General features: G+C 40.3%; 1 protein-coding gene across 1 annotated transcript; it reads left to right on the plus strand.

Moving 5' to 3' along the window:
• Positions 1-2,228: 2,228 nt before the first annotated feature.
• Positions 2,229-2,414, plus strand: SMIM43 (small integral membrane protein 43; the record flags this gene model as incomplete). Its single annotated transcript, XM_081332271.1, has 1 exon — positions 2,229-2,414. One exon carries the CDS (start codon positions 2,229-2,231, stop codon positions 2,412-2,414), a length of 186 nt encoding a protein of 61 aa, XP_081188397.1.
• Between the last annotated feature and the right edge of the window lie 13,162 nt (positions 2,415-15,576).

Consider the following 15,576-nt stretch of genomic DNA (forward strand, 5'->3'; position numbering starts at 1 on the left):
TGTGATTTACATTCAGATGCTTGGCAACTGATTCATATTTATGACGGTCACAGTGTCCCAGGGTCATGTGAAGTGACCAAAACCTGCTGCAACCACACAACAGACAGGGGGAATAAAAACCAAACATACCCCCCACCCCACCCCCACTGCCAATTCTCAACAGAAATGCTCACAATGAAAACCTTGGACAGGAGGAAGAGCGCCGCTGGGGGGGGGCAGGCAGGCGTCTTGCTTGGCTGTGGCTTGGGGGGCACTTTTTTTAGTGCCATTGTAACTGAACAGTCACTAAGCGAACTGTTGTAAGTTGAGGACTACCTGTACTTCATCTCTTTTTTTGGGGGGGTTATCAAGTTTTTGACACCTTGCTAGGCCACTGGTGTTGCCATATCCTAAAAGTTGAACAATGGGTGAAAAGGTTGAAAAGCTCTGACTTATATCACTTTCCTTTCCATATCCCTTTCCTTTCCATATTTATATATTTATAAATAAAGTCTGCATTTTATTTATTATTATTATTATTATTATTATTATTATTATTATTATTATTATTATTATTATTATTTATTAGATTTATATACCGCCCTTCTCCAGAGGGACTCAGGGCGGTGTACAGGGCAATTAAAATATAACATACAAAAGTTAAAAATAAATTAAATTTAGCCCCAAACAAAATAAATTAAATTATGAATTTAAAACCCCAATCCCTCAGTCCAGGCCGGCAAGCTCGAATAACCAGGTTTTCAGCTGCCTCTGTGGAAATTCCACACATGAAAAGAAACCGAAGTACAAAAAAAGGGGACACTTATCAACCGTTGCCATCCTTCCACCTAAGAATTCCAAGTAAAAGTTAAAAGAAGCAATCCTTTGCATACTTGTGAGGCATTCAACAATTGCTCAGGAACTCGGAGAACGTATGAATCAAGAAGCGGGTGCAGAAGGGCAAGACGTGTTGCCCGATCCTCTTCTAGCGAAGTGCTGCAAAAAGAAAAAGGGTGTGGGGAGCGATGGGGCTGCTAGAAATATTCGCTGTAATTTTTTTTTCTAGCGCGAACAGCAAAAAAAAACCAACTTCACCGCTTTCTGAAAGGGCAGCAGTGACCCGCCGATCTAGGCAGCCTCGATTAACGTCAGAAAAGCCTGCTCTCCCTCCGAGGCTCGCTTGGCGGGGCTCCAGATGCGGTGCCCTCCAAAGGTCTCCAGCGCCCGCTGGGAGGGGGGGGGGCGACCGGGAGCTGTGGTCCATTTACGTCCGTAGAGTCGGCGGCACTCGGTCCGTTGCACCTTCGATCCCGCCCTTATTCCCGCTTGCTCGCCTTTTCCCCGGGTTTATAGCTTGGTCAAAAGCCAGCGGCCGCGCCGGCTGGACTCTCTTGCCGGGAATCCTGCTATTTTGATGGGAGTGGGGTGTAAGGTTTTTGCCTCACCCAATGCCCCCCCCCCACACACACACCGGCTTTTTTCAACCAACTTGTGGAGTAGTCGTGCTTGAACGCGAGGAACATCATTAATAATAATAATAATAATAATAATAATAATAATAATAATAATAATAATAATAATAATAATAATAATAATAATAATAATAATAATAATAATAATAATAATAATAATAATAATAATAATAATAATATAAAGTTGGAAGGGACCTTGGAGGTCATCTAGTCCAACCCCCTGCTCAGGCAGGAAACCCTATACCCTATACCAGGGGTAGGCAACCTTGGCTCTTTTATGACTCATGGACTTCAACTCCCAGAATTCCTGAGCCAGCTATGCTATGCTGGCTCAGGAATTCTGGGAGTTGAAGTCCATGAGTCATAAAAGAGCCAAGGTTGCCTACCCCTGCCCTATACCGTTATCTGCGGGACTGTGCTAAGAAATCCGTCCCAAGCGCGGCGTGTGCGTGCGTGTGTGTGTGTGTGTGTCTGCGTGTTCCTTCAGCGGGGGTCTGTGAGTGAAAACAGCCCGTTACAAAGCGCCAGCCCTTTATTTACCGCGACGGACTGATTGGTCGCGCTGTTCCCAACCCGGAGTCGGTGAGAACCTTCTTGGCGGTCTTTCCCGCGTCTCCTTCCTTTTGGCTCCCAGACTCGGCGAAGAAAGCGTGAATGTGCGCGGAGGGGGGAGCTCGAGGAAGAGATGTCCGGGGCGGCTGAATACCCCGCTTTCGCCCCCTCCTGGGAACAGGAAGCCCGGCGGGGCAGTTGGTGAGGGATGGCCTGAGCGGCGCCATGGAGTGGCAATTCAACTTGCTCCTCTACCTCGCGCTTTTCTTCCTTCTGCTCTTCTTGCTCGTCCTGCTCCTCTTCGGGGTCATTAAGCAGCTGAAGAATTCCGTCGCCAGTACCGGCGCCCTCCAACCCGGGCGCCCTTCCTTGCGAGAGCCCTGGGGCTTCTGCCGCGAGCAAAGCTTGTGAGACGAGGCGCCCCCTCCTGGAGTAAAAGACGAAGTACGCCCCGAGGGCCGGCCGGCCACAGGTGTGTCCCGGTGGGTTGTTGATCTTGGCAGTTGGGATGTGTGATCCAGTAGCGACAGAACGGGCTCTTTGGGCTGGGAAATAGTAATTTCAAAACCAGCTTCAGCCCCATCCTCAGCTTGCAGTCTCCAATTCAGTCGGAGAGATCCTTGCTCAGGCTCCAAAACGGCCTTCCTGAATCTTCTGGCTCCCACTCTCAGACTTTGCTTTGAGAAAGCTGCCCTAAATAATCACAGAATAAGTTCCTCGGTTTAGCTTCCAGTCTGGCAAATGGATAAGGTTTAGGGGTTCCTTAATTACTGGAATTCTTAAATGTGAAAAGGCTCGATAAGTCATAAATAGAAGGAATTCTACTTACAGTAAAAAAAAGAAACTTGATATAAATTCCAAAGCCATTCTTTGATTTCTTCATTTCAGCTGGTTTTGATAACTTTTTGGGGGGAGATGGGGGAATCTAAATTCTGTATATAATGCAAAACATGCTTCTACTACAACCTGCCTAAGATACGCATAAAGCAGCCCCAATACAAATGGTATTAAGTGGCTCAAATTTCCTGAGCAAATGTTTGAAGTCTCAGGTTTACAGAGACATTGAAGTGAGTAAGAAATGCTGCAAATATATTTTTAAATGTCTCAATTTTCTCCATTTTTGCATTTATTTTTTTTTTCATTTTTGTTTACTAATTTAAAATCATAATGATCACTTAAGTCCCTTTGATACTGTTCATATACATCCTTTACATTTACTCTGCTCTCAGCTTAAATAAATTAATATCTGTTTATTAATATATTGTTTTATAGATTAGCCTAGCCCGGAATCATGCACACATAGGGACATGAGTGCAGAGGTCTCTTTCTTGTGGGGATGGCTGGGGAATACTGGGACTTGAAGTCCACAAGTCTTAAAGCTGCTAAGGAGCCTTAGAACACTGTAACATTTCAGTGGACACTATAATGATTCTATTGAATCAAGATGTGGCTTCAGTTTTAAAAATTGCAGTGGTGGCTTATGCAACAAAATGTGGAAAGAACATTTATTATTTTAGTTTTGAGTAAAGTGCTACTCACACCAGGTAATTACACAATACTGTCAGTTTAGTTTTGGCTTAGATCAGGGGTAGGCAACCTTGGCTCTTTTATGACTCGTGGACTTCAACTTCCAGAATTCCTGAGCCAGCATAGCTCATAGTCATAAAGGAGCCAAGGTTGCCTACCCCTGGCTTAGATCTATGTATAAGCAAGGTGTGAATCCTATCATGACATGACCTTTTCATGACATGACATGAAAAGAGCCTTGGTGGAGCAGTGGGCTAATGCCTCCTTAAGTAACACCAGCTGCCTGCAATTAGTGCAGGTTTGCGTCCCACCAGGCTCAAGGTTGACTCAGCCTTCCATCCTTCCGAGGTAGGTAAAATGAGGACCCAGATTGTTGGGGGCAATAAGCTGACTTTGTAATAATGCCGCTTGGGGTGTGTGTGAAAGCCCTAATAAGCAGGCATATACATAGAATGAAGGCTACTGCTAAGCTTGTAAGCCGCCCTGAGTCTTCAGAGAAGGGCGGGATATAAATGGAAATAAAATAAATAAATAAACTTTCTTAGGAATAATTAAACTGCTTTTCTCCAAACTTCAAAGATTGGAGACCTTATTAATTATCCAGTTAAACTTGGTAAGCAATGGTCTGGTTTGTTCTTTACTACTCCATTGTTATAAAATATGCTGTGTGAATCCAGAACATTTTATCCCATGGAAGTGAATGAGAAACTTTAATCATGACTAAATCAAGCCCCAAAGATGTCAGTGGGACTAACAGTAGGAATGGATGCCTTGTTCTAATTCTCATCCAATATCTTACTCCAGTCTGATGGACTCTGATCATTCTACACAGTGGTCAGTAGATCTCTTTATTCAAATGAAATTTATGAAATAGACACAAACACGCTTTATAAATGTCCTTGGGCAATATTGGTTCCAAATGATTTCACATAATCTGTAAGGTTTGTGCTCTATCAAGTTTCTTGGTAAAGGGAAGAAATCAGTACCGGTACATGTCTCCAGGCACTCTTTTCATTGTCTTTGTCACTGATGTTTTAATGATACCTGGCTTTGCCTTTAGGCTATTAAAACTTTTGGCTTTAATTAACCTTTTTGATTTCTTAGGTAGAATAGCATTATTGTTCCTTTGAACATATTGTTATTTTCAAAATATATGTGTGTCTTTAGATAGTTTAATTTATTGTCCACTAGCAGGATCATCAGCATTCCAGAGGATGTATAGGAAACAGGTGACTGTGAGCCATTTGGAATAGGTTGGAAGTTAACTGGTGGAGGTTAACTGGCATTTTGATAGAAAAATTATCCACATAGTTAAATAGTTGCATTTGTATACTGTAAAAAGCTCCTGATTTTGTATATGAAAGCTAATGATTAGACTGTGTGTGTGTGTAGTATATGTAGGGAGGGTTTTTGTCAGGTCCTGGCAATAACTGCAGTAGCTGTGTTCTGATAATTGTAATTTTCAGGCAGGTGACATATCAGAGAAGCAACGTTTCTTTCATAAGGCTCAGTTCAGGATATAAGATGCTGGCTTAGCCACCTTATTTGGGGGGGGGGAGGGGGGAAATGTCTTCAAGTCAGTTTCTGATTCTTAATTGCTGCCTGGACTAGTCCCTGCAGTTTTCTTAGCAAAGTTTTTGGAAGTGGTTTGGCCTTGCCTGCTTCCTAGAGCTGAGAGAAAGAGACTGGCCCAAGATCACCCAGCTGGCTTTGTGCCTAAGGTGAAATTAAAACCTATGTGACTACATTCCACCATCCATCTTATTGTGAGAATTTCACTTAATTGTAGATCAGGGGTGTCAAACTGCCGGCCTGCGAGCTGGTTGCATCATACGGAAGCCATGCCCACCCCAGCTCTGCCAATGCAAAAAAAGTCACGATACGTCATGACACGTCACGTGATGTGGCAAGTTTGACACCCGTGTTGTAGATGTATGTAAAGGTGCAATGCTACCAATAGTAAAAAGAACCTTCCCTCTACGTGTAGCAGACTTGGCTTTAATTGGAACAAGTTGATTGGAACAAGTGTTACATGTTTAGCAGATACTTGTTTATTTCACGATATCGCAAAGACATTGAGTGTTTGCATAGCCCAATAATTCCTATTCTGTTCCTCCCTAAATGCCTTTTTTTCACGTTACCTCAGGCCTTCTAATCTATTTCTTCCTAGTCTAGTATAGAGTGTAAGGAAGATGGTTGGCTGGGGAATTCTGGGAGTTTACACATCTGGAAGCTGCTGAGACTGAGAAACATTGTCAGACTGTTCTACATGTACTGGATGTTTTGGGATTCTTCTTTATTGAGATTTGCTTACCAAGGGTCAGCATATAAGCTAAGCCAGTGGTGGCGAAACTTTTAGAGACCGAGTGCCCAAAGTGCAACCCAAAACCCACTTATGTATCACTGGGTGCCAGGTGGGCGTGGCCCTCTGGGTGGGCGTGGCCCTCTGGGTGGGTGTGGTTACAGTGGTCATGGCAGACTGGGTGGGTATGGCCAGGGTAGGCATGTCCAGCTCAATGTTGCTCCTGGGGAGGGATGCCTGTGGGGGCCGGGCAGGGATGGGGGAATTCCAGGGGGGGTCTGGTGGGTGGGGCAGTGGGCAGGAGGGCGTCTTGCTCAGCTGATGGCTTGGGGGGAAGGGGGCAGCTACACCCCCTCCCAAATGCTGCCATCTCACGAAAGCAGGATGAAAACTCCAAATAGCGACAAGGAAAAAAAGTTAAAACAGAAGAGTGTCTTGCGATGGTTTTCTTCCCTGGGGGGGACATGGGGGAACTACTGTCTTTCCTTCCTTACTTCCTCCCTCCCTCCCTCCCTCCCTCCATTATCAAAAATATGACTTCGTATTTACTAAATAGATTCTGTTAAGGAGAGTCTCAGAAGATCTCTTTAATAAGCATTTTAAACCTAAGAATTGTATATCATGTGTATGTATACATATGTATCTGTCTCTCTCTGTGTGGTTTATATTATATATTTTAAAGGCAGCAAATAAGCTAAGGTAAAACTATATACAGTTAATATGGTAAATTTACAATAAAATGAGATAATGTAATAATTTGTATCCATCAATAACAATATAAATTTAAAAAGATTAAAAGAGCAACTGTGGAATAATGCCTACCAGTATGGCAGATGAAATAACTTCTGACTTGATAAAGGGACTAAAGGAACACCTGATGATTGTTTTGAAAGAATATTCTTTGGGACGATTAGAATGGCAGTTGTTTTGCCTGCTACATGAAATAACTAATATGGTTTTGTAACCTCAGACCTTTTTCAAGTGAATTAATGGATCAACAATCTGAAGATGACTAGACAAACAGTGATAACAAAGAATCAGTGTTGGTTTATGGTAGATGAGATGATTGGTGCATTTCAGCTCTAAGCAAAACTTGCAAAAAAACAAGTTGTCTGTTTGGCTCTAATGGCCACACAGTAAGTGCTGCTACTTATCATTAACAGCAACTAATGACTAGAAAAATATTGACCAAATGCAGGAAAATGATAAAAACAGTATAAATTACAAGGTATAATAAGAATGATAAGGCTTGCTTGATTAATTGATAACTAAAGGGAGCTCAAAAAAATAACTTTTTTTAAAAGCAAGAGATTAGTTAATTTTATTTACATTAAATTAAGAGGAAATGGAGTGAAATTAATTATTTAAAACCTGTATCCTGACTTTTACTGGTAATATTACCGTGAAACTGGCTTACATGATAAAATTAAAATATTAATAGCCAAATAAAAAAAAAGACATTTTGAATTCATCCTTTAATATTCCCTCTGTATTTTCCAAGTACTATAAAGGTAAAGGTAAAGGTTCCCCCGCACATGCGTGCTAGTCGTTTCCGACTCTAGGGGCCAGTGCTCATCTCCGTTTCAAAGCCGAAGAGCCAGCGCTTGTCCGAGGACGTCTCCGTGGTCATGTGGCCGGCATGACTAGACGCCAAAGGCGCATGGAACGCTGTTACCTTCCCACCGTAGTGGTCCCTATTTTTCTACTTGCATTTTTACGTGCTTTCGAACTGCTAGGTTGGCAGAAGCTGGGACGAGTAACAGGCGCTCACTCTGTTACGCGGCACTTGGGATTCGACTATACTATAGCATGTAATATTTTATTTACCGGTACTTACTTCTTTACTTACTTACTTTGTTACTTATTCATTAGACTTGTTTGCTGCCGAACTCGGCGAGAGGTGATTCTGCATGGCTTACAAGCATTAAAAGCCAATGAAACATTGAAGCAATAAATACTCATAATAATAATAATAGTAATAATTTATAATTAAAAAGATGGGGAGGAAGGAACACCATACCCACAGTGGGAGATGCAGTTCTTGCCTTAATCCATCAGATGCTTCAACGGTGATGCACTGTTGGGGCCCCAGGCCAACTGGCAAAGCCAGGTCTTCAAGCCTTTATGGAAGGTCCAAAGGGTGGGTGTGGTTCACTGTGGGGCACAATGTTCCAAAGGGCAGGAACCACGGCAGAGAAGACTCTTCTCCTGGACTTCACCAGCAGAATTTCCTGGACAAACAGGGTCTGCAGCAATTTATTGATATTTTAATTATCTTTTGCCAAGCACCTGATTTTCATATATGTTGGACTTCTGTTCCTGTAATTCTTCAATATTATAGTGAATGAAGACAATATAAGTTTAGAGACATTCTGCAACGCCTACCTCCAGAAGACTTCCAAGAGATTATTAAGGAATAAGCGAAATAACTGTATTTCATTCAAATGTATTAATTCTCATTACATATACTGCAAATGCCAAGTAAATTAAATTACCGTAAGTTTAGTTTATGTCATGGTTCCACCAATTTTTTCCCCCACTAGCAATTTAAACTGCAGTTCCTGGCATGCTCACCATGCTCAAATGCAAACATAGTCTTGGCTCTAAAAACTTTGTGCAGTCCTGCTGTAAACTAGTCTTCAGGAGATACAGTCTTAGGACTCTATGAATAGCTCATTTGTATAATTAATTGGTTGCGTCTTTGTCCCGATGCTTTCAAATTCAGGAATGTTACAAAAGAGGATTATTCTTTGTTTGATTGCTGAGGGAATCTCTTGTTTTCAACTGAATATTGAGTTAGCTGCAAGATTGAAATTGGGTTTTCATCCTGCCTTGGAACCCAGCTCCTTAGCCTCACAACAGTTTGAAAGAAAGCTGATTGGGCAGCCTCAATAGAGAATACAGATTTAATTATTTGAGACCTAGATTAAGTTTGGGATTTATCCTCTCTTTATATCTCCCAAATTGGAGGAATGGCTCTACCAATCTTAAAAGGCAGATATTGGAGTTGGGATGTGGGGAATAGGATGGATCCTTCCAAAGGCAACTGTTAACAGCCATTATCTTCTCTGGTGGACAGAACTTTCTGAGGTCAGGTATTCCCTAAACTAGCTTGCTATTCCCAAGTAGTGCATTCTAAGACCCAGCTATTAACCTGGCTGTCTTTTGTATATGGAATGCAATTTAATCTGACTTCAGTATTATACCAGTCTTCTCCAAACTATCAAATAATTTTCTGAGGAGAGAAACACTTGGTTCAATTCTTCTAACACCTTCTCTATTAATAGGTTAAGCCAATTCAAGGCTGCCCAATATTATTATCAGCTCTGCCAGATGTTATCAAATCTGAATACAATTTAGGTATTAGGGGAGAGAGACAATTTTTCACTGCTTCTTTTTAGTTAGGGAGTAAGTTATGCATGGTGACTGCCCTGATGTAATTTGCCTAGTTTGCAAATCTGCTAATTTACACAAGATATAACGTTAATGCTTTTTGCTCAGATGAGATTATCTTTTCTTTATAGATGGATCTCCTATACTCCTTGGCATTAGAACTGAAAGCTGGGCCATTTTGTTCTTGAAACAAGCAAAGAAAGATATGATGAGATTGCTTTTGGGGGGGAAAACAAAACAAAAAGAAAACCTGGTTAAAAAGATAGTTGTCTTTAGAGAACGGACAAGTCATGGAATAATCAATAATGGTTGTGGAATGAGATAAATATGACTAAGTAATAAACAATATCAATTAAAATTTACATATAAATAAAAGTATCTTCCTCCTTCTTCAAATTTGATCAGGTACTCCTTTGGGATATAACTATAACAGTGCCTGCGTGTTAGTTATTGTTAAAGTAAATGAAAAACCAGAATGAAATTTCAGATATCCAAGACTTCATTCATGTCCTTCCTTTGTTTCTATAAATAAAATTTGTATTCTCTTGTAATTTGTGCGCTTATCTTTCTGCAAATTCTGAGTCTGAAATAAGAACAAGTAGCTTAAAAAGCATTGATCTTTATCACTAATAATAAAGAGAACAGAATGTTTAATTTACACATTACTCCAAAAGGTCCATTAAGCTGGAACATTTTAAAAAATAAACACTATGCAGAGTTTTCAATGTTTGTTCAGTTTGAATTTCATAATTATACTGCTACATAGCTTTACTGTTAAGGACAATAATAATGGTAATCTCTTTCCGAAAAAGTCATTTTTTATCAAATTTAAGAATAGCCTTCTTCTGCTGGGAAGTTATGGAAAGATATATTGGGGAGAGCCGCTCAAGAATGAATTTAAAAATTGGGAATGGGCTGGGATATCTGTGAATTGAATAAACATTTTATATATGTGCAAATGTACCCCTTTTATTTAATAGCTTTTATGATAATCTGTTAAACTCATTAAAAATATCCATTGCATTATATGGAAGTGGGAATATTTCCTGTGTTTACTATTTGTTGTAACTTGTAAGATGCATGATTGCAATGTTTTACACAATCCTGTGAAACGATATAGTGTTCATCTTATTTTATTTTACAGATTGTTATGTCTGACATTTGGTTTGGTATATATAAGCATGCAAAAATTGATTGGGAAATAGTTATTCTATGTGAATGTGTTGATCTAGTATGAATATGCTTCACTGTTTAAAAACAAAAACAAGGATCTAAAAGCAATAGAATATATGTAATAAGTAGATTAGAAAGTCTATTTTTAAAATAGCATTCCCTGATGAAAGAATTTTTAATACTCTTATGATATTGCAAATAAGAGAGGATTTTGGGGAAAAAATAACTTGATTACAATTAAGAAAGATTAACCACATAATTTAATACAAGAATTGCTCAAATGTTTTATATTGTTGTAAATGCAAAATGTTTATGAAATGTGGATACAAAGAATGAACGAAATATAATCAATCTATAGCAGCAATAAAATAAATTTATTAGACAGAAACTTCAATAAATTTTAGAGGTATGAATTCTACTTATACATGCATTTGTAGTAATTAAAGAAACAAAAATTCAGTGGTGCTAAAACTTCAGGGTTTCTCGTCTTTATGCAAAAAGAAATAACAATTCAAAGTATTTTTAAATAAAAGATTGTATACATAGATATTTTTCTTTTCTCATTTGAGTAAAACATTTCTACAATGTTAAGGGGAGAGATAAATACTTCAAGCATCCTCACTTTTATCTCTAAAACAAGATGTATACAAAATGATGATAGTCTATTACAAAAGATTTTTATTACATAAATAAATGATGAATCTCATTGAATCTATTCTTCATTGTACATCTCTTTTTGGTCAAAATAGTAATATTTGTGAATGGCAAAAGAGGTAAAATGATGTCAGCATGTCATTTGGGACTTATGTTTTAATATATGATGCACGTTATTTCACTGCCCCTAGACCAGACATGTCAAACACAAGGCCCGGGGGCCAGATCCGGCCCACAAAGTGGTTTCATGTGGCCCGCGAAGCCATCCTGGAAACAGTGAGGGAACGGCCCCCACTGCCTTGGCCCTGGCCCAGAGACCCTCCTTCTGCCAGAGACCCTCAGATCTGTCCCACTCCTGCCCAGGCCCCCATAGGCACCCTTGATGCGAACGATGTAGAGCTGGCCACGCCCACCCAGTAGGCCATGCCCACCCAGGCCATACCCACCCGGCCCCCTAAGGGCAACCGCAATGCTGATGAGGCCCTCAATGAAATTGAGTTTGACACCCCTGCCCTAGACACTACAAATGTCAACATGTTAAAATATATGTTATCATGTAATTGCCCCAGTTTTAATTATCATAGCAACTCTTTCTTGAGGCTATTTGCAATTGTAGATATCACAGGATATCATATATTTTTCTGTATGGAGGCACTTGAAACAATGCTATTCCATTTCTTTATTTTTAATAAGTTATTAAACGTGTGTCATTTGAATTTATTTGTATGCGCATAAAAACGGGTCAAAATAAAACAAAGCACAGACAACAATGTAAGAAACCAAACAAGGGTATACATATATTGTTGCAAGAATGCATGCTGAATATCATTGATAATCACTCTCCCCAGTGAACAAAATGTACTATGTAACCTATCAATAAATTATCTACCATCTTTCATTAATACCTGTTCTCAATGTATTCAGCTTATGAACTTTCTCAGATGCAACCTACCATTTCTCATATATTTACATGCACTTTATGTGCATTCTTTTTCTTAAAAGGCAATTATATTGGGGGAGGGGGAGGGAAGAAGAACAACAAAGCCTAGCTCAACTTGGCTAATTTCAGAAACACTAAGACCAGTTGGACCTGATTAATATTGTAATGATATACTGCCAGAAAATCCCCAAACTGAAGACTAGACTGAGAAGGAAAAAATTATCCCTGAAGAATGCAATGACAACTGACTTCTCTATTGTTCCAAGCAAATAACATTACTGCTAAGTATCACCAGCAAACTGTACACTGAACATTGCTACATACAATTCAGTATTTGCATTAAACTTATTGATTAGTTAATGTAAGAGGAGATTTAGAACAAGGAACAAGATAGCTTCAGTGTGGCACACATTCGGTCTTTATGCCACTTTCATTGACTCCCAGAAAGCTTTTCACTGCTAGGTGAGGTTGTGGAGAAAATTGGGAGCCTCTCCAGGTGATAACTATTGTAGTTGATCATGATACTGCACACAAATAGCTACCTGCAGGTTAGACATGCTGCCACGGGAGGTCTCACAATGACAATTACTTTCATGTAGGGTGTCAAGCTGTGGCATATTCTTATCAAAAAAGAATATCTTAATTTAGCCAATAATTCTATCTTATCTACTTTATATTGGGACGCGGTGGCTCAGTGGGTTAGGACGCTGAGCTTGTCGATCAGAAGGTCGGCAGTTTGGCGGGTCGAATCCCGAGTGCCGCGTAACAGAGTGAGCGCCTGTTACTCGTCCCAGCTTCTGCCAACCTAGCAGTTCGAAAGAACGTAAAAAATGCAAGTAGAAAAATAGGGACCACTCTGGTGGGAAGGTAACGGCGTTCCGTGCGCCTTTGGCGTCTAGTCATGCCGGCCACATGACCACGGAGACGTCCTCGGACAAACGCTGGCTCTTCGGCTTTGAAACGGAGATGAGCACCGGCCCCTAGAGTTGGAAACGACTAGCACGCATGTGCGGGGGAACCTTTACCTTTACTTTATCAACTTTATGATGATGGTGCAGTTATTGTTTCACAAACCTACCCCTATCGCTGGTGACACTTGAGAGGATTTGCAACATTTTATCATTTTATCATAAAAAAGAACTATTACAGAAGTAAAGGTTTTCTGTTTGCTAACAGTTTGCAAATTGCCAAATAAATGGCAAATTAATGGCTTTCAAATCAAACAGATCAATTTTTTTTAAAAAAATATTTGGAATGTTATTTAAAATCTCCCAGTGTATTGTTGTATCAATTCCATGATATTTCAATACATGTCTAGATGGTTTCTATTATTCTAGGTAATTTTGTTAATAATTTTATCCCAACAGCTACTAATAAACTTTTGAGTTGATTTGCTGGGCTGTCATTGTACTTTGCATATTTTTTGTTGCCTCAAAGATTGAGTGCTTCAGAAACTGTAGAGTTCAAATTTCTAAGAAACTTGTCAAAATTTCCTTATATGTAGGTAACACATTCCTGAGTTCATCATTGCCTTCATGGAGAACTATATGAGATTTTCCAAATTAAATCTCTGGATAAAATTAGTCTTTTGGATAGTCCCTGATTGAGTTCATCATTACCGATAGATCTAATGCCTCTTGGAAGAAAGATGTAATAAAAAACTATTCACTGGAGTCTCTCAGCTCCATTCTTGAAAATGACTGGGTCTGAAAAAGCCCTTACTGGGATCAGAGACTCTTTGAAGTGAATGCATTGAGAAACAGACTTAAGGCCTTGAACCACCACAGTAGAGACAATTTTACTGATTTTCTCCCGATACCTGAAGACTTTTCCAACAGAAAAGCTTTTATTCTACTTAGACTAGCATGTTGCCATTTGGAATATTTGAGGGGAAATATAGCAATAACTCATCTTTGGTTTTTTTCCTGAATGGATAAACTGTTGAAACAATCGTCTATGATTATTGTTGTATTTTTATGCCATCTGGCATTCTGAACTAACTATCCTTTCACTGCCCTGTCCTGCAAAGCAAATATTTTATTTTCTATTCTTGAATAGGTCTACTAATATCTCCAAAAAGTAGGCAGATTCAATTTGTTATCTTCAATAAGTACTGTGCCAAGCTAAATACAGTGATGGGTGACTAAGACCAGAAAGTAGGCTCTGGGCAATTCCATACTGCAGCCTGAGCTGTGCTGGTCTCTCTTGTGCTCCCACCTGCTTTGTAAGGCAACTTCAGAAATTCCACTTCGGACTGTGGTGGGGTGGGGTGGGGCCATGTTGGTGCTCACTCTGAACTATGGCAACTGAAGGACCTGATGGGTCATTCTCCAGTTATTTGCCCTTCTCACCCATCTAGAGCAGGGGTGTCAAACTCAATTTCATTGAGGGCCGCATCAGAATTGCGGTTGCCCTTAGGGGGCCGGGTGGGTGTGGCCTGGGTGGGCGTGGCCTACTGGGTAGGCGTGGCTAGAGTGCGTATGGCCTACTGGGTGGGCGTGGCCAGCTCTACATCGTTCGCATCAAGGGTGCCTATGGGGGCCTGGGCAGGAGTGGGACAGATCTGAGGGTCTCTGGCAGAAGGAAGGTCTCTGGGCCAGGGCCAAGGCAGTGGGGGCCGTTCCCTCACTGTTTCCAGGATGGCTTTGCGGGCCACATGAAACCACTTCGCGGGCCGGATCCGGTCCCCCGGGCCTTGTGTTTGACATGTCTCATCTAGAGAAAGTAAACCTTGCTGGCTGGCTCTTGTGTGAACCAGCCTGCCTAGGCCCACCACTGAGGTATTGTTCTTCTTCCACTTATTCTAGGTTCTTGCCATTGCCTTTCCAGATGTTTGAATGCATAGAATTACACACTGTTCTGCAAATTATCTTTGATAGTAACAACTGCTTTGATCATTTTTTGTTGCTTTGATTGTTTTCGCCCTCTTGTGGTATGATCCTTCCTCTGCAACTCTGTGGCTCAAAGCAACAGGAGATAAGATCGTTCTTTCATTTCCCCCCCCTCTTCTGTTGGTGTATTATTATTATTATTATTATTATTATTATTATTATTATTATTATTATTATTATTATTATTATTATTATTATTATTATTAATTTTATTTGTATACCGCTCTTCTCCCGAAGGACTCAGGGCGGTGAACAGGGCAGAACATGTTAAAAGACAAAATACAAAAATTAAAAGAGATTAAACAAAATGCCCACAACTCTTACAATAAGTTAAAACACATTAAAAAGTAGGTATGGAAACTTTGTAGCAAGGAGGAATATCACAGGAACAAAACAGCAACATCCCTGTTGCCATTTGAAGATGTAAAAGAAAATGAAAAAGAAGGGAAGAAAAAGAAAGGTCTGCGGTACTCTGGGAAAGGAGCACGCTTCATTCAGCTTGGATAGAATCCAAAAGGGTGCCCACTGGGAGATATAAGGACTGAATGAAGCATGCCCTTCACATGGTGAGGATAGGTCATTGACTTAACAGCCTGTTGTTAAATCAACAACAATATTATGGGGAAATGACAGCTGCCAATCAGCAGAGAACAGCAGTCTTGGCAGCCCAGGATGAAATGGTTGCATGGGACA

This window comes from Vipera berus (genome assembly GCF_964194415.1).
Source record: "Vipera berus genome assembly, chromosome: 7".
Lineage (NCBI taxonomy): Eukaryota > Metazoa > Chordata > Lepidosauria > Squamata > Viperidae > Vipera > Vipera berus.